Source organism: Garra rufa, chromosome 7, assembly GCF_049309525.1.
Source record: "Garra rufa chromosome 7, GarRuf1.0, whole genome shotgun sequence".
Taxonomy (NCBI): Eukaryota; Metazoa; Chordata; class Actinopteri; order Cypriniformes; family Cyprinidae; genus Garra; species Garra rufa.
Genome location: NC_133367.1, coordinates 41,265,116 through 41,282,410, shown reverse-complemented (window position 1 = coordinate 41,282,410; position 17,295 = coordinate 41,265,116). Strand labels below are relative to the sequence as shown.

General features: G+C 35.0%; 2 protein-coding genes across 2 annotated transcripts in view; both read right to left on the bottom strand.

The window, feature by feature from the left end:
• Positions 1-333: 333 nt before the first annotated feature.
• Positions 334-2,344, bottom strand: LOC141338167 (NLR family CARD domain-containing protein 3-like). The gene is made up of 2 exons (XM_073843722.1): positions 2,274-2,344; positions 334-2,108 (listed from the first exon to the last, which is right to left on the bottom strand). The coding sequence occupies exons 1-2, from the start codon at positions 2,308-2,310 to the stop codon at positions 334-336; spliced, it is 1,812 nt and encodes a 603-aa protein (XP_073699823.1). The 5' UTR covers positions 2,311-2,344.
• A 13,452-nt stretch (positions 2,345-15,796) lies between these two features.
• LOC141339102 (NLR family CARD domain-containing protein 3-like) overlaps positions 15,797-17,295 on the bottom strand; it is a 31,025-nt gene continuing 29,526 nt past the window's right edge. The window contains exon 5 of the mRNA XM_073844734.1: positions 15,797-15,971. Within this exon, the coding sequence (XP_073700835.1) occupies positions 15,797-15,971 (175 nt within the window). The remainder of the gene's footprint in view (positions 15,972-17,295) is intronic.

The window sequence follows — 17,295 nt, the reverse complement described above, 5'->3', positions numbered from 1 at the left end:
AAAGTGTCATGAAATTATACAAGCTAGCCTTATCTATGTCAATATATATATTCACATAATTACATGCATCTGTTGTTCCTCGAGTGGCATTGACTAAAAATATTTAACTTTTTCCGCAGTTTTACTAAGAAACATTTTGTCCAATAATTTAAATTAATTATTATACTTGATTATACTGTTATACTTGAATCTGAATTATTTTCATCTATTTTAACAAATTTTAATGCAATGCTGGGTGTGTCAAATAAGAAAGACCTCAAAGAAACAGTGTAGAGAAACACAGACCAATACTGTATAAAATAAAGTCAATAAAACAAAGACACTATAAAATACTCACTCAGCCTTTCTAGATGCTTTGATCACTGGCAGCAGCCTCAGGAGACATTCTTCTGATAGATCATAATTAGCCAGTATAAACTCATCCAGCTCTTCTTCTGAGTTCAACAGCACAAACACCAGAGCCGACCACTGAGCAGCAGACAGAGACACTCCAGAGAGACAACAGGCTCCATAGACATATCCTCTGCTCACGTATGTCTGGATTTCCTTCTCTAGTGAACGATCATTCAGTTCATTCAGACAGTGGAACAGATTGATGGATTTCTCTGGAGAGGGATTCTCTCTGATCTTCTGTTTAATGTATTCAGCTGTTTCCTGATTGATATCAGAGCTGCTTACTGTCTTTCTCAGGAGGCCTTGTAAGAGAGTCTGATTAGACTCTAGTGAGAGACCTAGAAGGAACCGGAGGAAAAGGTCCCAGTGTCCGTTCTCACTCTGTAAGGCCTTGTCCACTTCTCTCTTCAGTAAACTGGTCATTGGTGACCTGAACTCATTCCTCAGTCCTGTGTTTTGTTCAGAAAAGGACAGCAGCTTGAATAAAGCAGCAAGAAACTCCTGAATACTCAGATGAACAAAGCTGTACACCTTCCCCAGCTGCAGTCCAAACTCCTCTCTGAAGATCTGGGTACAAACTCCTGAGTACACTGACACTTCTCTGACATCAATGCCGCTCTCTTTCAGGTCCTCCTCATAGAAGATCAGGTTCCCTTTTTCCAGCTGTTCAAAAGCCAGTTTTCCTAGAGACAGAATAGTCTTTCTAGCCTGATCAGGATTGATTTCATATTTACCATCATACTTCTGTGTCTTCAGTTTGGTCTGAAAGATCAGGAAGTGTGTGAACATTTGTGTGAGAGTCTTGGGAATCTCTGCAGTCTCTGCTTTACCCATCATCCTCTCTAGAACAGCGGCTGAAATCCAGCAGAAGACTGGTATGTGACACATGATGAACAGACTTCTTGATGATCGGATGTGTGTGACGACTCTACCAGCCAGACTCTGATCATTTATTCTCTTCCTGAAATATTCATCCTTCTGAGGGTTGTTGAATCCTCGTACCTCTGTGACCTGGTCGACACACTCAGGAGGGATCTGATTGGCTGCTGCTGGTCGAGAGGTGATCCAGAGGAGAGCAGAAGGAAGTAGATTCCCCTTGATGAGGTTGGTCAGCAGCACATCCACTGAGGCTGATTCTGTTACATCAGACAAGCTCCGATTGTTTTGGAAATCTAGACGTAGTCGACACTCATCCAGACCATCAAATATGAACATGACTTTGTAGTCTTCATAATCTGACGACTTAAATTCTTTGGTTTCTGTGTGAAGGTGGTTTAGAAGATCCACAAGACTGAGATTTTTCTGTATCAAATTCAGCTCCCTGAAAGGAAGTGGAAATATGAAATGAACATCCTGATTGGCTTTTCCTTCAGCCCAGTCCAGAATGAACTTCTGCACAGAGACTGTTTTTCCAATTCCAGCGACTCCTTTAGTCAGCACAGTCCTGATGGGTTTGTCTTGTCCAGGTGAGGGTTTAAAGATGTCATTGCAGTTGATTGGTGTTTCCTGTGTCTCTGGTCTCCTGGACACTGTCTCAATCTGTCTCACCTCATGTTCATTATTGACCTCTCCACTGCCTCCCTCTGTGATGTAGAGCTCTGTGTAGATCTCATTCAGACGTGTTGAGTCTCCATGATTGGACATTCCTTCACTGATTCTCTGATATTTGTCCTGGAGTCTGGATTTGAGTTTTTGTTGATACACAGGCATCAGTTCTGAGCAAAAGAAATAACTGTTGTTATCGGCAGAGCAATATTTTAGAAATGTATTAGTAGGTTTGATATGTTAGATGTGTCGTGACATTCAGGAACATTAGTGACTGAAGACAGAAGGTTGATAATAAAAATACAGGCTATAATCTGCTGATCCAGAGCTCTTACTGGTCTGTAGTGTGTAAGCGAGGTCTGTCTGGTTCATCTTCCTCAGGATGAGCAGTGTGATTCTGTGCTCAATCTCCTGAAATCATAGTGAATAGTCAAATGATAAGTATCCATTCAGTCACAGAGAAGGTGATCAATACACAAGTCAAGAGTGATTTATTTTGTGTAGTTTAGTCAAAGGCATTAATACTAATAAACATTACTGAATTATATCACACCTGCTAATAACCTCCACTGTATGCTGGATTTTGACTGGATTGCCTGTTTGCTAGATTGATGAAGAGGTTACATATGGATTCAGCTTCTATACTTTAGTGGAGGTTGATCTGCTTTATAGTGGCTTATAAATTATCTTACATGGGTATGAAAGTAAATATGACTATTGCAGAGATGATTTCACAGATTTCTCCATTTCTTAATACTTTTACCCAGAGTTATTGTGTTGGGATGGACACACACACAAACCAACCTTGAAAATGGAGTCTAAGTTCTTTTTTGCTGTATGTGATTCTGGTCCTTCATGTTTTTTACTGTAATTAAACAAATATAGCATGTATTTAATACACATGAGTAAATGAATGAATATCATATATTTCTTATGCTGTAAACTAAACAACACCTCAGATCAGCAGATGATTCTCCCGAGCTGAATTTAATTGGCGTATGCATTGACGCGTCACTCTTCATGGACACACAGCTGGGTTCAGGAGATTGATTCTGCCACAGACTGAAATATAACAGCAATACAAATTGTTTCTGAAAATCTCACACTGCTCTGACAGAAACACATTTACTCTTTCAAACTCCTTTAAATGTTCATCTTTTTCACTTGAGGAGTCTGTTGTGACTTAACATTAAAGTATTGAAGTAAAGTAAACAGATACATCCAGCAGCCACAGGGACACCTGATGTCAATGTCTATAACACACTACACCTACAGTATATCTGACACTCATAATATCTCACCTGGACTCAACAGAAGAGTCTTTATCTCTGCAGAGATCTGAAAGATTCATTGGTAGGTTTTTCCTCACAGACACATCGATGTGTTCAGATAAATCTGATTCACCCTCCTGAATCTGACTATAAATGAAAATGTTATTGTAGTATGCAGTTTTTTTCTGAACATAAAAAATGCAAAACAATTTAAAGTTTACTCACTTCTTGACTGTCTTTTTCTTTGTGTCATGTTTTTCAGAGAGATTCCTTCTGGAGGCCATGGTTTCATCTAAAAGCAGATCCAGATGTTGATCCACAGAGTGAGTTATGAATCATCTCAGCAATTAATTTCTTCAAATCCACTTCTGTCTCAACAGTCAGTTCACAGTAATGACCTGCACACATGAAAAACAATTTCAACCTGACATTATTTACACAGAATCAAATTATTCATAAACAGCATAACAAATTCAGACAAGCAATGTGTTAAAATGAAAGTAAAGGTGCAATCTGACGATTTACAGACTCCGTGTTTTCTCTTCTAATGTCATTAAACTACTTTAAATATATCTAATACTGCTTAATGTTGTACTTAAACCAGTCAGAATCGATTTTGTCTATCAAAGATGATTGTGAAATTGTGTTACTCACTGTGTTTTTCTCTCTTAACGTAGTTTACTTCCTCATATGACAAAACAGGTCCTGCTGTAATAGTTTCACTTTCATGTGTCACCTGACAAGGAGGAGTTTTAATGAATTGTCCAGTAGATGGCTGCAGAGATCAACACATGCTACTCATACAGACACAAGCAGAGGAAATCAAGATTAATTCAGAACAAGAACAACAACAATCATAACAATTAGAGTTATGGAGGAAGTAGAATATTACACTTTGTTGAATTAAATATTAATTGAAATAACATGACAGGTGAACAGGTGAAGAATAAAAAAGGGAAGACGTGTTTCTTTAAATAAGCAAAAGACAGGATGTTGCAGGATACTGTTGCTTGTATCCTGAAATACCTTGCTTTGGCAATAAACTGATTATCATAAACAACAAATGTATATTTTCTAATGGCTTGATCATGGGATAAATTGTTGCCGTTATTAATTTAGCATTTGTGTTTTGTGTAATTCTCTGGGCTTACTCTAATGTGCAGACACCAAAACTATTTAACTACAATGTAAAGAAAAAAGCTAAAGGGGGTAAAGATATATTTGTCTCAGTATGTCCTGATCTCATGGCGCCCTCTTGAGGCTGAAATAGGACTTAAACTATAACAACACACCAATTTACTCATTTTAGAATTAAATTTAATACATTTTCTTATCATCTTTAGGCTTATATTATAATGTACTGTATAAAGAAAAAAATATGTTAAAGGCACTTAAGTAAAAAAGTAAGCAATGTCATGATTTCCATGTCTACTACATTATTACAGTTTTTCTCAATCGATTTGACACATTTCTCCAAACTCAGGTCACTGTTCTCAAAACAGTTTACACAGAGATCTGAACACTTTGTAATTGTCCTAAACTGATAGTGAGTTTTTCATTCATTTAATACAAATTACAAAGCAAATTTTATCAAAACAGTGCACAAAACTGTTTTCATAATAGTTAATATAACCAACCAATACTTTAAAATATCTGAAGAAAGCAGTTGTAGCTCCTTTTATTGGTTTTACACAAATCACAAACATTTATGCACCATTTGTCCAAACACAACAAACAAAACTCTGTCATTTACAAATACTGTGGTATATTTTGGATTGGCCCTAAACTAATAACTACTTTGTTAATTAGACACACAACACAGGGATGCAGGTTTCCTAACCATTTACACATTTATCACAATTGCTTTACAGTAATAATAAAAGAGCAAGTATACAAAGAGTAAGCAAAAATATAATAAATTCTAAAAATAACTAGATAAAAGATTGTCAAGACCAACTTTAAGTAGGTTTGAGAAAGCCAGACCAGAAAGTTTAAAAAGTTTTAAAGTTTAATTAAGTTTGACGGTTTTCAGTCTGAAATAGTTTGAAGTTTAACATAGTTTTAAAAGCTTAAAGATGGATAGATGATTAGCATGTTACTAGCTGATTACTAGCATGTTACTAGCATGTTGCTAGCATGATTAGCAAGTTACTAACATGTTGTTAGTACGGTTCTAGTGTGATACTAGCATTCTGCATGTTACTAGCATATTATTAGCATCATTTGTAAGTTACTAGCATGTTGTATTCTAGCATGATTAGTATGTTACTAGCATGATTTTAACACAATTGACCATATGCACGAATTACTTCCTCGTTTACTCAAGCCAGCTAAGTCATTTCCGGTCAACTGTACTGTGGCGTAATATGAGCGCACTTTGTTCGTTTTCTCTACATAATACATTCACAATCGAAGAAAAGTGTTGTTTTTCTAAGAGGACCAAACGTCCAAGAATGAAAAATGCCAGTTTAAAAAAATACGCGAGTAAATCGGCTAAATATGCGCGAGTCATTGCTATGATTGACAGTAATAACCGGACCAAACAAATGACAAGCGGATCTCAAAAAAGAGCTTAAATGATTCAGACTAATTTCACAGTAACAGAACTACAGCAGTAGCAAGTTTGTGTTGGTTAAATATAGGCTATTAAATAGCTTTTACAGTTCAAGATAAAACTTAAAAGATGTAGTTATTAAATTTTATAAAATATTTCAAATTCATATTGATTCATATTGAGTGCATTATTTAATTATTATACCATAATTATACCATCAATAATACTACAATTTATTAAACTAGTAATTTTATAATAAATCAAAAAGCAAGACGTCTTGAAAAATATATAGGGATTTTAAAAGTCAGCTTCACAATAAATAATCCTCTGGTGCCATCTATTGGTTATATGGATAATTCCATAAATAGACGTTGTTTTCTGTGAAAAGCCTTTTTTTTCGATGCCGTTTTTATGAATGAAAAGTGAGTCCCTGAAGTACATTTTATTTCACAGCTGTAGAGTTAGAAAATAAAAAAGGCTTTAAAATACTGCAAGATTTAAAAAATGTGTTCATGACTATGAAGGCAAGTTAGTGATTATCTAGAATACGATTAAGATGTCCTTGAAAAGAAGTATCGCTAGCTAGTTAACGTTAGCTTAAACACGTTATGATAGTGTTTAGCTGTCAGTATTTAAATGTACAACTATGCAGATACAGAGAGTAGGGGATTGCCAGGCTCCGCATTTAAATTTTGTTGTTAAATAATATGAATCTGAATGTTCATGCCGCTAACATTGTTTATAATGTTGCAACTATAATTTTTCTCAGTTTCTGATAAGAACGAGGCAGTAGATGAGTCTCAATAGTGTCCACCTAATATATAGCACATAGAATATGAGCTTCAGCGGAAGTTTACGAGCTGGCTTATCTTTATGCGGAAGTTCTAAAGAACGCTCCGTGCATAAGGTCAATTAACAGCTTCATTCCCCCCCCCCCCCCCCCCCCCAAACCAGTTAAGCGCAAACCACGCCCCCTAAGCGAAAACCCCACCCCGCAGCCATGACTCACGTCTCTGGTTCGATTTCATTGGTCAACCCTGATACGCAGTCACCTGAGAAGTTTAGCCGTAAAACAAGGTCGTTGATGGGTCGCTGACAAACGGTAAACAAATATTTTTAATCATTGTAAGAAGTATATGTAGATTTTAATGTCTGTTTTTATTATTGTTATAGTTTTCGTTTTAACATTTATCTTTATCTTATTCATTTCGATCTTTCTGAGAGCTTGTTTAGGCTGTGGTGAAGACCTAGCCCTACATCTGAACGTAAAATATGCTTTTTTAATAAGTCACTTCTGCTCATCAACGCTGCATTTAATTAAATAAAAAATACAGAAGAAAAATGTAATATTGTGACGTATTATTGCAATATAAAATACAGGTTTTCCTGTGATGCAAAGCTGAATTTTCATCAATATTACACTAGTCTTCAGTCTCACATGATCCTTTAGAAATCATTCTAACATGCTGATTTATTATCAATGTTGGATACAGTTGTGCTGCTTTTTTTTAATTATTTTTTGTAAACATTTTTTTCAGGATTTTTTTTAATGAATAAAAGTTAAAAAGAATAGTATTTATACAGAATATAATTTTCTATTTTATGTATTTTTTTTTCTAACAATATACACTTCTGTTCAAAAGTTTGGGGTCAGTATTTATTTAGTTTCTTTATTTAGTTTTTTAAATAAATGAATGCTTTTGTTCAGCCAGGGTGTGTTAAATTGATACATTGTTAGAAAATATGTCAATTTTGATTCTCAAGTTTACTGTTATGTGTGTGAACTTTATTTGGGCCATCTCAGTTAAAATGCTAATTGGCGAACTCTCTGGCCCGTGACTTCTTTTGACTTTTACAGAGCTGGTTGCCTCCTGGGTATAAATATTACTTCTGCACCTATGGTTTGTGCACAACACAAGAAGAATTACACCTGGACCACACAAGTTTTGAGGCATCGCTAAGGATTGCATTGACAGAGATTTCTGAAGTAAAAGAATTGGTGAAAAATCTTAGTGTGTCATCTGGAGTGACTTGGAGAGCGACAGTCACCAAACCAAATAAGCGACAACATGCACTTTATAAGGTAATGTCAAATCAGTTAATTTATCTTTACACAATATAAGCGTAGGGCAATTAGTTACACTGAAAATGACTTTACATTTACGTTAAAGTACTGTGCAAAATGTATATTAGATTCTTTACCCAAACTTAAAAACAGTTAATATATATATATATATATATTTTTTTTTTAAATATATATAATATTTCAACTGTAATAGTCCAGCAAGATTTGTATCCCTGTGATGGACTGGCCACTAAATCTTCACAAAAAATCTACCTGCAAATTTAAGTAATAAAATCTAAAGCAATAATAAAAAATGTATTTATGACATTATTTGTGAAAGCATCCTCAATTAACATCACTTTTCACAAATGCATATACCTTTTTCAGTTTGCAGGTAGATTTCTACAAAAGTCTTGAAGATATTGGCACAGGATTTAGCCAGTCTCAGTTTTTGCCTCTGCATGCAAATCCTGTTAGACTTGATGATTGTGAGATCAGATCTTGTGAATATAAAATTCTTATTGGCTTATTTTATTTGTTGCTTCTGCCACTTTCTCCCTGAAAGGAGAGATGTTGTATGTTAATTGGATGTTTTCCTTAATAAATGAAACAATAATAATAATATTAATAATAATAATAATAATTCGTGGAAAAATAAAAGTTTGGATGTGTAAAATTTTTCTATTGTCAGTCTAATGCAAAACATATAAATAACTAAATTACAAATTTAACATGCATAAGATTTGTGCACGTTTTTGTACATATTTAAACATTCATATTCTGTCTGTTTATAACTATCCCAACTTCTGTGCATTTGTACAATGATAATGCAAGTGTATTCTGTGCATTAGAATTGAGAAACATCAAATATGTCTGTATTGTTTGTCTTCATGTCACTGTTAGGTTGGAGAGAAGAAATTTCAGGTGAGATCCTCCATATCAGGGCACACCAGTGGAGGTGGAGTTGGAGCTCTACACATGTCCAGCTGGCTATCTTGGGGCACCATGCAAGCACCAGGCAGCAGTTGTGCAAAATTAAAACATCACCTCCATAAACAGCTGAAATGAGGGCTGAGCTGCTGAAAATAACAAAAGGTATTATTTCTTTAGTTGTCGCACACTGACTGATGCTGTTTTTACCTTCTTTAGATAGTTAACTATTCATTTATTACAGTGCCTTGCAAAAGTATTCACACCCCTTCAATTTTTTTCTCGTTTTGTTGCAGCCTTATGTTAAACTGCTTTAAATTACTTTTTTTTTTCACATCAATCTACATCTCATACACCATAATGATAAAACACAAAACAGGTTTGTAACAAATTTATTAGAAATAAAAGAAAACTGTAAAAGAACCCATTGCATAAGTATTCATACCCTTTTCTGGGCCACTCGAAATTTAGCTCAGGAGCATTCATATTGCTTCTAGATGTTACTACACTTGGAGTGGATTTAAACTGTGGCAAATTCATTTGAATGAGTCTGATTTAGAAAGACACACACCTCTCAGAAAAGGTCTAACAGCTGAAAATGCATATCAGAACAAAAACCAAGTCCTGAGGTCCAGATAACTGCCTGTAGAGCTCAGTCACAGACTTGTGTTAAGGCAATGATCTAGGGAAGAGTTCAGAAAAAAATCTGCTGCATTGAAGGTTCACAGAAGCATTATCCATAATGGAAGAAGACTGGAACAACTAGGACTCTAGAAAATGTCTGCCAGCCCCCATCCAAGCTGACAGAGCTTGAGAGGTGAAAAGGTGAGGCAAAGAATGGCAGATAATTGCCAAATGCAGATGTGCAAAGCTTGTCACATGATCATGCCCAAAAAGACTTGAGGCTGTAAAGGTGCTTCAACTATGAACTGAGTTAAGGGTATGAATACTTATGCAATGTACTTATTTCAGTGTTTTAGTTTTAATAAATGTATAAAATTTGCAAATCTGGTTTTTGCTTTGTCATTATTGTGGTGTATGGAGTGTAAATTGATGTGGGGAAAACTCATTTAAAGCAGTTTAACATAATGCTGCAACAAAACTAAATGTGAATTAAAAGAAGGGGCTATGCATACTTTTGCAAAGCACTGTATATTAATTAATTTCCTGTTCATCATCTGTTTTTTAATGTATTTTTTTCTTTTCTGTCTTTCTCATGGTGGCATATCGAACAGAAACACTCTTGCAACATTTCATTTTGTCTGTGTATGTTATAGACAGTAGAGTTGGATCAGCTGGACCTGTCTTTCTCCAGCTCTGCACAATTGCACCAAACATCACCTACCATAGAGGACTCATACTCCAACCAACCTTGTGTGCAGGGTAACTCGGAGGAAGGTGAGTGCACGAAGCTTAGAGATAGTGCTCTTCGGTCACTTCTGACCGAAAAATGTTCTGTTTTGAATTTTTAAAAATCACAGCTTAATCGGAATGATATGAAACTCTGTGACTTTTATGCCATTTGGAATGTCAACACACACAAAAATTGAGGGCATGATTCAAGCAGGCTAAGTGGTCATAAAAAAAAATAGTCACACTTGTGCTCTTCGGTCTAAAATGACCGACCATAGGAAATGAATGGGAAATCGACAGAAATACAAATATTCAGAGAATTTTTGTGTGTACAATCTACAAATTCTCCACAATGCTGAAAAAAAGTACACAGCAGTGAAGGGGTGACACTCTAAAACACACCCATTCCCACACACACACACACACACACACACACACACACACACACATTAATATACACACCCCTATTCGGTCACTTTTGACCAAAACATTTCCGGTTTAGAATTTCTCAAAAAAAATCACAGCTTCATCAGAACGCTACCAAATTCAGTGACTTTTATGGCATTTGGAATGTGAACATAAAAATTACGGCACGATTAAAAAAAAAAAAAAAAAATTGTGCTCTTCGGTCTAAAATGACCGACCATTGGAAATGAATGGGAAATTTACAAAAATACAAATATTCAGAGAATTTTTGTGTGTACAATCTACAAATCCTCCACAATGCTGAAAAAAAGTACACAGCAGTGAAGGGGTGACACTCTAAAACACACCCATTCACACACAGACACACAGACACACACACACACACACACACACACACACACACACACACTAATATACTCACCTCTATTCGGTCACTTTTGACCAAAACATTTTCGGTTTTGAATTTGAATTAAAAAAAAAAAATCACAGCTTCATCAGAACGCTACCAAATCCAGTGACTTTTATGCACACATATAAAAAATGAGGGCACGATTCCAAAAAAAAAAAAAAAACTTGTGCTCTTTGGTCAAAAATGACCGACCACAGGAAATGAATGGGACATCGACAAAAATACAAAAATGTACAGAATTGTTCTGTCTCTTTCTCACACATCCACACACACACACACACGCACAAATGAACTGAAACACAGCAAATTGAGAAGATGTAAAATAAAAAATATATGTATAAAAAAATTACATATCCAGAGTGCAAAAGACACACACTCTCTTGCATATAAAAAAAATGTACACTTCAAATCATATTTATAACAAAAAACTATCCCAAACTGGATAAGAAATAGTCTTTGAGATTGTTTAAATGTATGTTCAACTATTCCACCTAATAAAAATGCTGAATCAATTGTCTAAAAACAACTAGGCAATTCACAAGCTGCTTTGTAGAGAACTATACAGGCATCAAGTTACACCTGCCATTACAGATGTTTTTCTCGTTTTTTTACCAACAGATGGCACTAATCTGCCTTCAAAAATTAGTGTTGAATGGCTGAGTCTCTATTTCAACCTGAAATACTGCATTCATTAAAAAATTTAAAAATAATAATAATAATAAAAAATTTTATTATTCTCAATGGCAAAAAAATGGATATTAATTACAGCATAAATATTCATTATTACCACAAAACCCTTTCAAAATGCAAAAGAAAAAATATTATTAAACAAAAATGAATTGGAATGGTTTTACTGAAAAATTACAGGATGCGTTACAGGTGTCCGGTCACTTCTGACCGCGAAGAGCACACGTGTGACTGCAAAACGAAGAGCACCAGAGGGTTAAAAATTATGTCTAAATGTTTATTTGGCCCAAGCACCTTTTCTAAGTTTTTACCCCCCAAAGTTTCGTGGAATCATGGGGTTCTTAAAGGGATAGTTCACCCTAAAATGGTTATTGGTTGGTAACCAAAAAGTAGCTGGTAGCCATTGACTTAAAAAAAATACTATGGATGTCAGTGATCAAGTATTTTTTTTCCATATTATGTTTGTTTGGAACAACATTAAGGTGAGTAAATGATGATTTTTTATTTTTTTTTTACTTTGCACACACATTGGAATAGTCTGCCATTAGCTATTTTTGCTTTAATTTTTCTTGTTCTTAAGTAAATATATAATATAGTTATAATAATGGCTTTTTCTTTTGTATTTCAAGTGGATCTCCTGCTACTAAACAATATGATGTCTTAAATTATACAACATTTATTTCTGTAAAAAACAGAACTATCAAAAACACATTTTTTTCTATATTAGTTAGTTAGTTTCATTAGTAAGTTAGTTAAAAATAATTATGTTAAAACAAGGGTATTTAAGGACTGTGTGATCATTGTTGCTGGGAACAGCTTTCTCAGAGAGAATTTAAATGTGCTTTTTACTGTTGTGACTGATTTGTAGATTGAACCCTTTAAAAAAGGTTGGTATTTTGCCATTTACTATTAGTTTCCTGTAAATTTCATTTTAGACCCCCTAAGAATAGAAGTAGGCCAATATTTTAGGATCATTTAGCTTTTATCTAAGTGCTGCCAAAATCACCAAGTTCTTATTAAAAGTAAAAAGATGTAAAACAATAAAGACATACAACTAACAACCAAAGACTAACAGATGGTTAGATGCATGCAATGCAGTGCTTGGGCCCATCATCACTGATTGCAGCTGTATTCAGTTGTTTGTGTGGATAGACATTTCTGTCACATAATGTAGTTTTAACAACACTAAGTTTTGTTTTCTGGTCCAAGTGTTTGTTGTTACTTTATTGTTTTTATTGTTGTCTCTTTAAGCAGCATCTATACCTCAGTCTCCTTTGAGGCGGATGCTGGGACTGCTTTGTGAACTGACTGAAAATGCAGACTACAGTGATGCCATGACTACAATGGCCAAGCACCTGGAAAAGATGCAGCACAACCCGACCCAACTGATCTCTGAATATTACTGGTTTGGTAAAGGGATGTCTGTGCCAAAATGTGCAGCAGAAAACATTCACAAAACATTTGATCTTACCACTAAGAGTTCTCCTAAACAGCAGTAAAAGTTTTTTCTCTTAAAACCTATTCCCAAAGCTGCTGAGACCAACTTTCACTAAGGAATACAGAGAAGTCTTAAGCTAAATTATCTCATGTAAATGCTTGTTTAAAACCAGGGATTAAAAACGAATTCCAAGTAAAAACGGTATTTTTCTTTACATTTCCAGAGAGCGAAATGACCGAAATTAAACATTACTTAATAAATTCAAGGCATTATAATTTCCTTATTCATTTGATACAACTATTATAGCTAAACAATTAATAGCGGCTATATATAAAATAATATTAATTTGTCATATTCGTGATTCCTGAATTTATATATGAAAACTTCGTTTTGAAGTGCATTCGTTATTTTTGTATAAGAAAATTTGTTTACCTTGCCTATTAAGTTGATTTGATATTCTTGATCATTTTTAGAAGAAGTTAAAAGTTAAGAAAAAAGGAGTTAGCCAGTAGTCTATAAATATATGTAGGGCTATAGGCTAATCTTTGTCTTAACTTTTATTAGACTGTAGATCGAAATAAAATAATTCTTGATCATATAAAGGAAAGACAAAATAAAACAAGAACTGTATTCAATCTGTATTTTTCTTGTAATCAAGAACATCTCTTTTGACAAAATTACCTGATTAATGCCGAATGATGTTTGACAGTGAACACATCTCCACCGCAGCCGCGTCAGTCCAAATATTAAACATGCGGGTCAGGAAGCGGGTCGGGTACAATATCTTCTCTCTTTTTTACGGTCCGAGTTTCGGGCAGTTACTTGAAAACGTCGGTCAGGTTCGGGTTGTTTATACATTGACCCGTGCATCACTAATAGTCATTAAAGAAGGAACTCTACCCCTCAAAATATAAATGCATTCTTTTTTTTTTCTTTTTTTTGACATCTGACAAGATTTTTTAATTTTTTTATTATTTATTGGTGCTGTAATTATTTTTCCATTTTCCCTTGATTGTGTACTGGTATTTCAAGTATTTTACATATTGTATTGTAACTTTAGGATTAAAATGACATAGAGACATATTTTTAAAATGACAAATAAAATGACATTTTTGCTTCCACTAAGCAATAAATATGACCTGAATAAAATGGCTTCATTTTAATATGTTGTATATACACTCACTGAAAATAATACTTGAGAATGATATTATGCTTTTAATCCATTAAATTTGTTAAAACGCTCTAAAGTTATGCAATTTACTTTAAAATTTAAGCATCACATTTGTGTAAATTATTGTTTGTCAATTATTACTTATTAATATTCATCTCTACTAATACACAGGTTAGAATATCATCACAACGCAATAATTGTCCCTTTAAACCAGCGGATGCCTATTATATTCAGAGATCGCATGTGTCTATATGACATCAGCAAAACAAACCACCTTGCACACGCCTAACAACGTCCAGTATCAAAAAAAGATAAAATTAACGAATATTTTATCATTATCCCACTATTACAACTTGCAAAATGTAATATTTACCGCTGCAAATTCACTCCACAAAATCCTTTATTTATTATTTTTTTATCCAAACTATTTCATTATCCAAAAATCTTAAACTGTCACTTTGTTTCATCTTTTTAATTTGTATTGTTAAAAGTTTTGTTTTGTATTTATTTTTTTATTTTTAACTGTATTATATACATGTATAATGCTGACATTTTTGTACTTTTGTGCTTTGTACCTTGGCAAAAACAAACAACCAAAAAAAAAAAAAAAACATCCAGTCCGTATTGGACCTGATCCATCTTCGTCATCGCGCTGCAGCCTGCAGGACCTCTTGATCTTTTCCTGAAACAGTCAGAAGTAAACCTCAGTGCTTCATGAGTCTTCATTTCCCTATCCATATAAAGCATATTACATCTACATACATACCCGAGAACTGCTTATATGTATATATTTGTATGTCTGACCTGTTTTCTGTTGTTTGTGTAATTGTGTAATTGTTGAGTCAGAGGAGGAGGTGAAGTTGAGCGCTACTGTGGGCGACTCTTATTGTGAAGTTTGTCTCTCAGTAGACCAGACAAGTGAGCGTGCAGCAGTAGTGCCATGAACGAGTCAAAACCCTTTATCAAACGTGTATATTGTTGTGGATACCTGTATATTTTGGGACATTTTGTTTGTTTATTTTCGTACAGTCTTTTTTTTTTTTTTTTGCACTTTGTAAATACTGCACACCTGTGGATCACCTGAACCTCACTGTAAATAAACATCATCCTGCACCAGAGTGCACTTTACAGTCAAGACATCCTCTAAATTTCTGTGAGTGCAGTTAGATATAATAGAAGTCCCACTGTGAAATCACTGTGTAAGTAATGCAATTATTAGCTTGAAATATACTGTAGTTTCACACTAAAAATGTTATGGTACAGTTAGTATGTCCAATACTTATTTATAAAAAAATAATAATAATGTGAGACTGGGAAAAAAAAAATCTAGGCTGAATGAAAAAAAAATTAAAAATCCTTCAGATCTGAAACTGCTGGATCAGTGTCTGCATTTGTCCAGGTGACAGTCTTGTTCAGGACGTGTTGTTTTGATTCACTTGTTCGGAGCTTGTAGAGTTTCCACTGTCAAATACTGTACAATAAAGAGAAAGATTAAATACACTAAGATCTACATTAATAGAAGATAATTAATGAAAGCATTGACTCAAAAACTTACTATAGTTTCTTCAGTTTACAGTGTGGGTCCTTTAGTAGAGCATTGCGTAACTTCAGTCCTGAGTCTCCTGGTTTATTAAGGCTCAGATTCAGTTGTCTCAGGTGTGAGGAGTTTGATCTCAGAGCTGAAATCAGAGCAGCACAGCCTTCCTCTCCAATACTGCAGTTCATCAGCCTGTAGAGAGTGAAGAACATGAATGATCTCTGAGATTGTGTTTAATCTTTAGGGTGAGAGTGTGTTTGTGTGAGCACTACTTTTTCTATACAGCAGAATCAGCGCTAGAGAGATTTTAACTTGTCAGCAGCTAAAACATCAATTTAAATGCACTCTACCCACATGATTCCTGATTGTGATGCTCAACTTGTTTAGGTGAAAATGTTAAAAAGTTAAAACAAGAGTGACATTATAGAAAAACTAACTATCATTTTCTTGTGGTTTTGAAAAGTTCACTTAAAGGTCCCATATTGTCAAAACTGAAATTTCCTGGCTTTTTTCATGATAACTGAGGTCTAGGGGCTATGTAACTACCATATAAGTTTCAAAACAGTCAGTCCACAGTAAAATGCACACAGCCTGCATAAAGTTGCTGTACCTTTTCACAAGCCACTGTGACTTCCGTAAAAATGTGACGTCCGATCTACTCAGTCACCACCCCAAGCACAAACCATCGTCCCACTCTCCTTTTTACAAAACCCCCAGACAACATTGTGTCCATGCCATTGCTGAGCAACAACAACAAGGAAACAAATCTTGAAAACGCTGTTCAGTCGATGGATGTCAGGAAACTACATCATTACACAGGCTTCCGAACAACATTAATATAAGAGACCAGTGGCACGTCTGTAGACTTTAGCCTGTTTCACACAGAGATTTCATGTAAATACACGGATAATGTGTCCCATGATTTGTTCCGAAATTGTTTGATTTGGTTCATTCACACAGTGATTTTCCAGAATCTGTGTCTGCTTTACACACAACCCGTAAAGATCCCTGTTATGCCGGTTTCACACAGAGCAGAAGCAGCGCAGAAGATGTGTGTATGCAGAGCGGCAGCAGCACGCGCTCATTGTGCTTTCACACTGGCAGCGTTTGTCGCGTGCAGCTGAACCGTGGCTTGTGTAGAATACGAATACGGTCACCCATTTCAGGCGTTCTCCGACAACTGTCTGTCATGTGCTTTGATTTATGATATGAGCAGCATGCTGTGATGTGGATGTGTTCCCCACACGTGAATATAACATGCTGCACTTTGGAGTTTTACTGTATTGGCCAATCAGTGTTAAACTTTTGTTCCACACTCCAGTCCAGCAGGTGGCGGTAAAACACTTATCAGTTGATGTGTAAACCGCCAAATAAACTTTAAGAAGAAGAAGAAGGCCAATCAGCATTAAACATAAGTAATTAACCTTTTTCAGACTTCCGTGTTCCTGGCTTCCGGATTGGCGCTCGCAGGGTAAAAGTTTTACAAAATAGATACTATGATACTATGCTTTATACT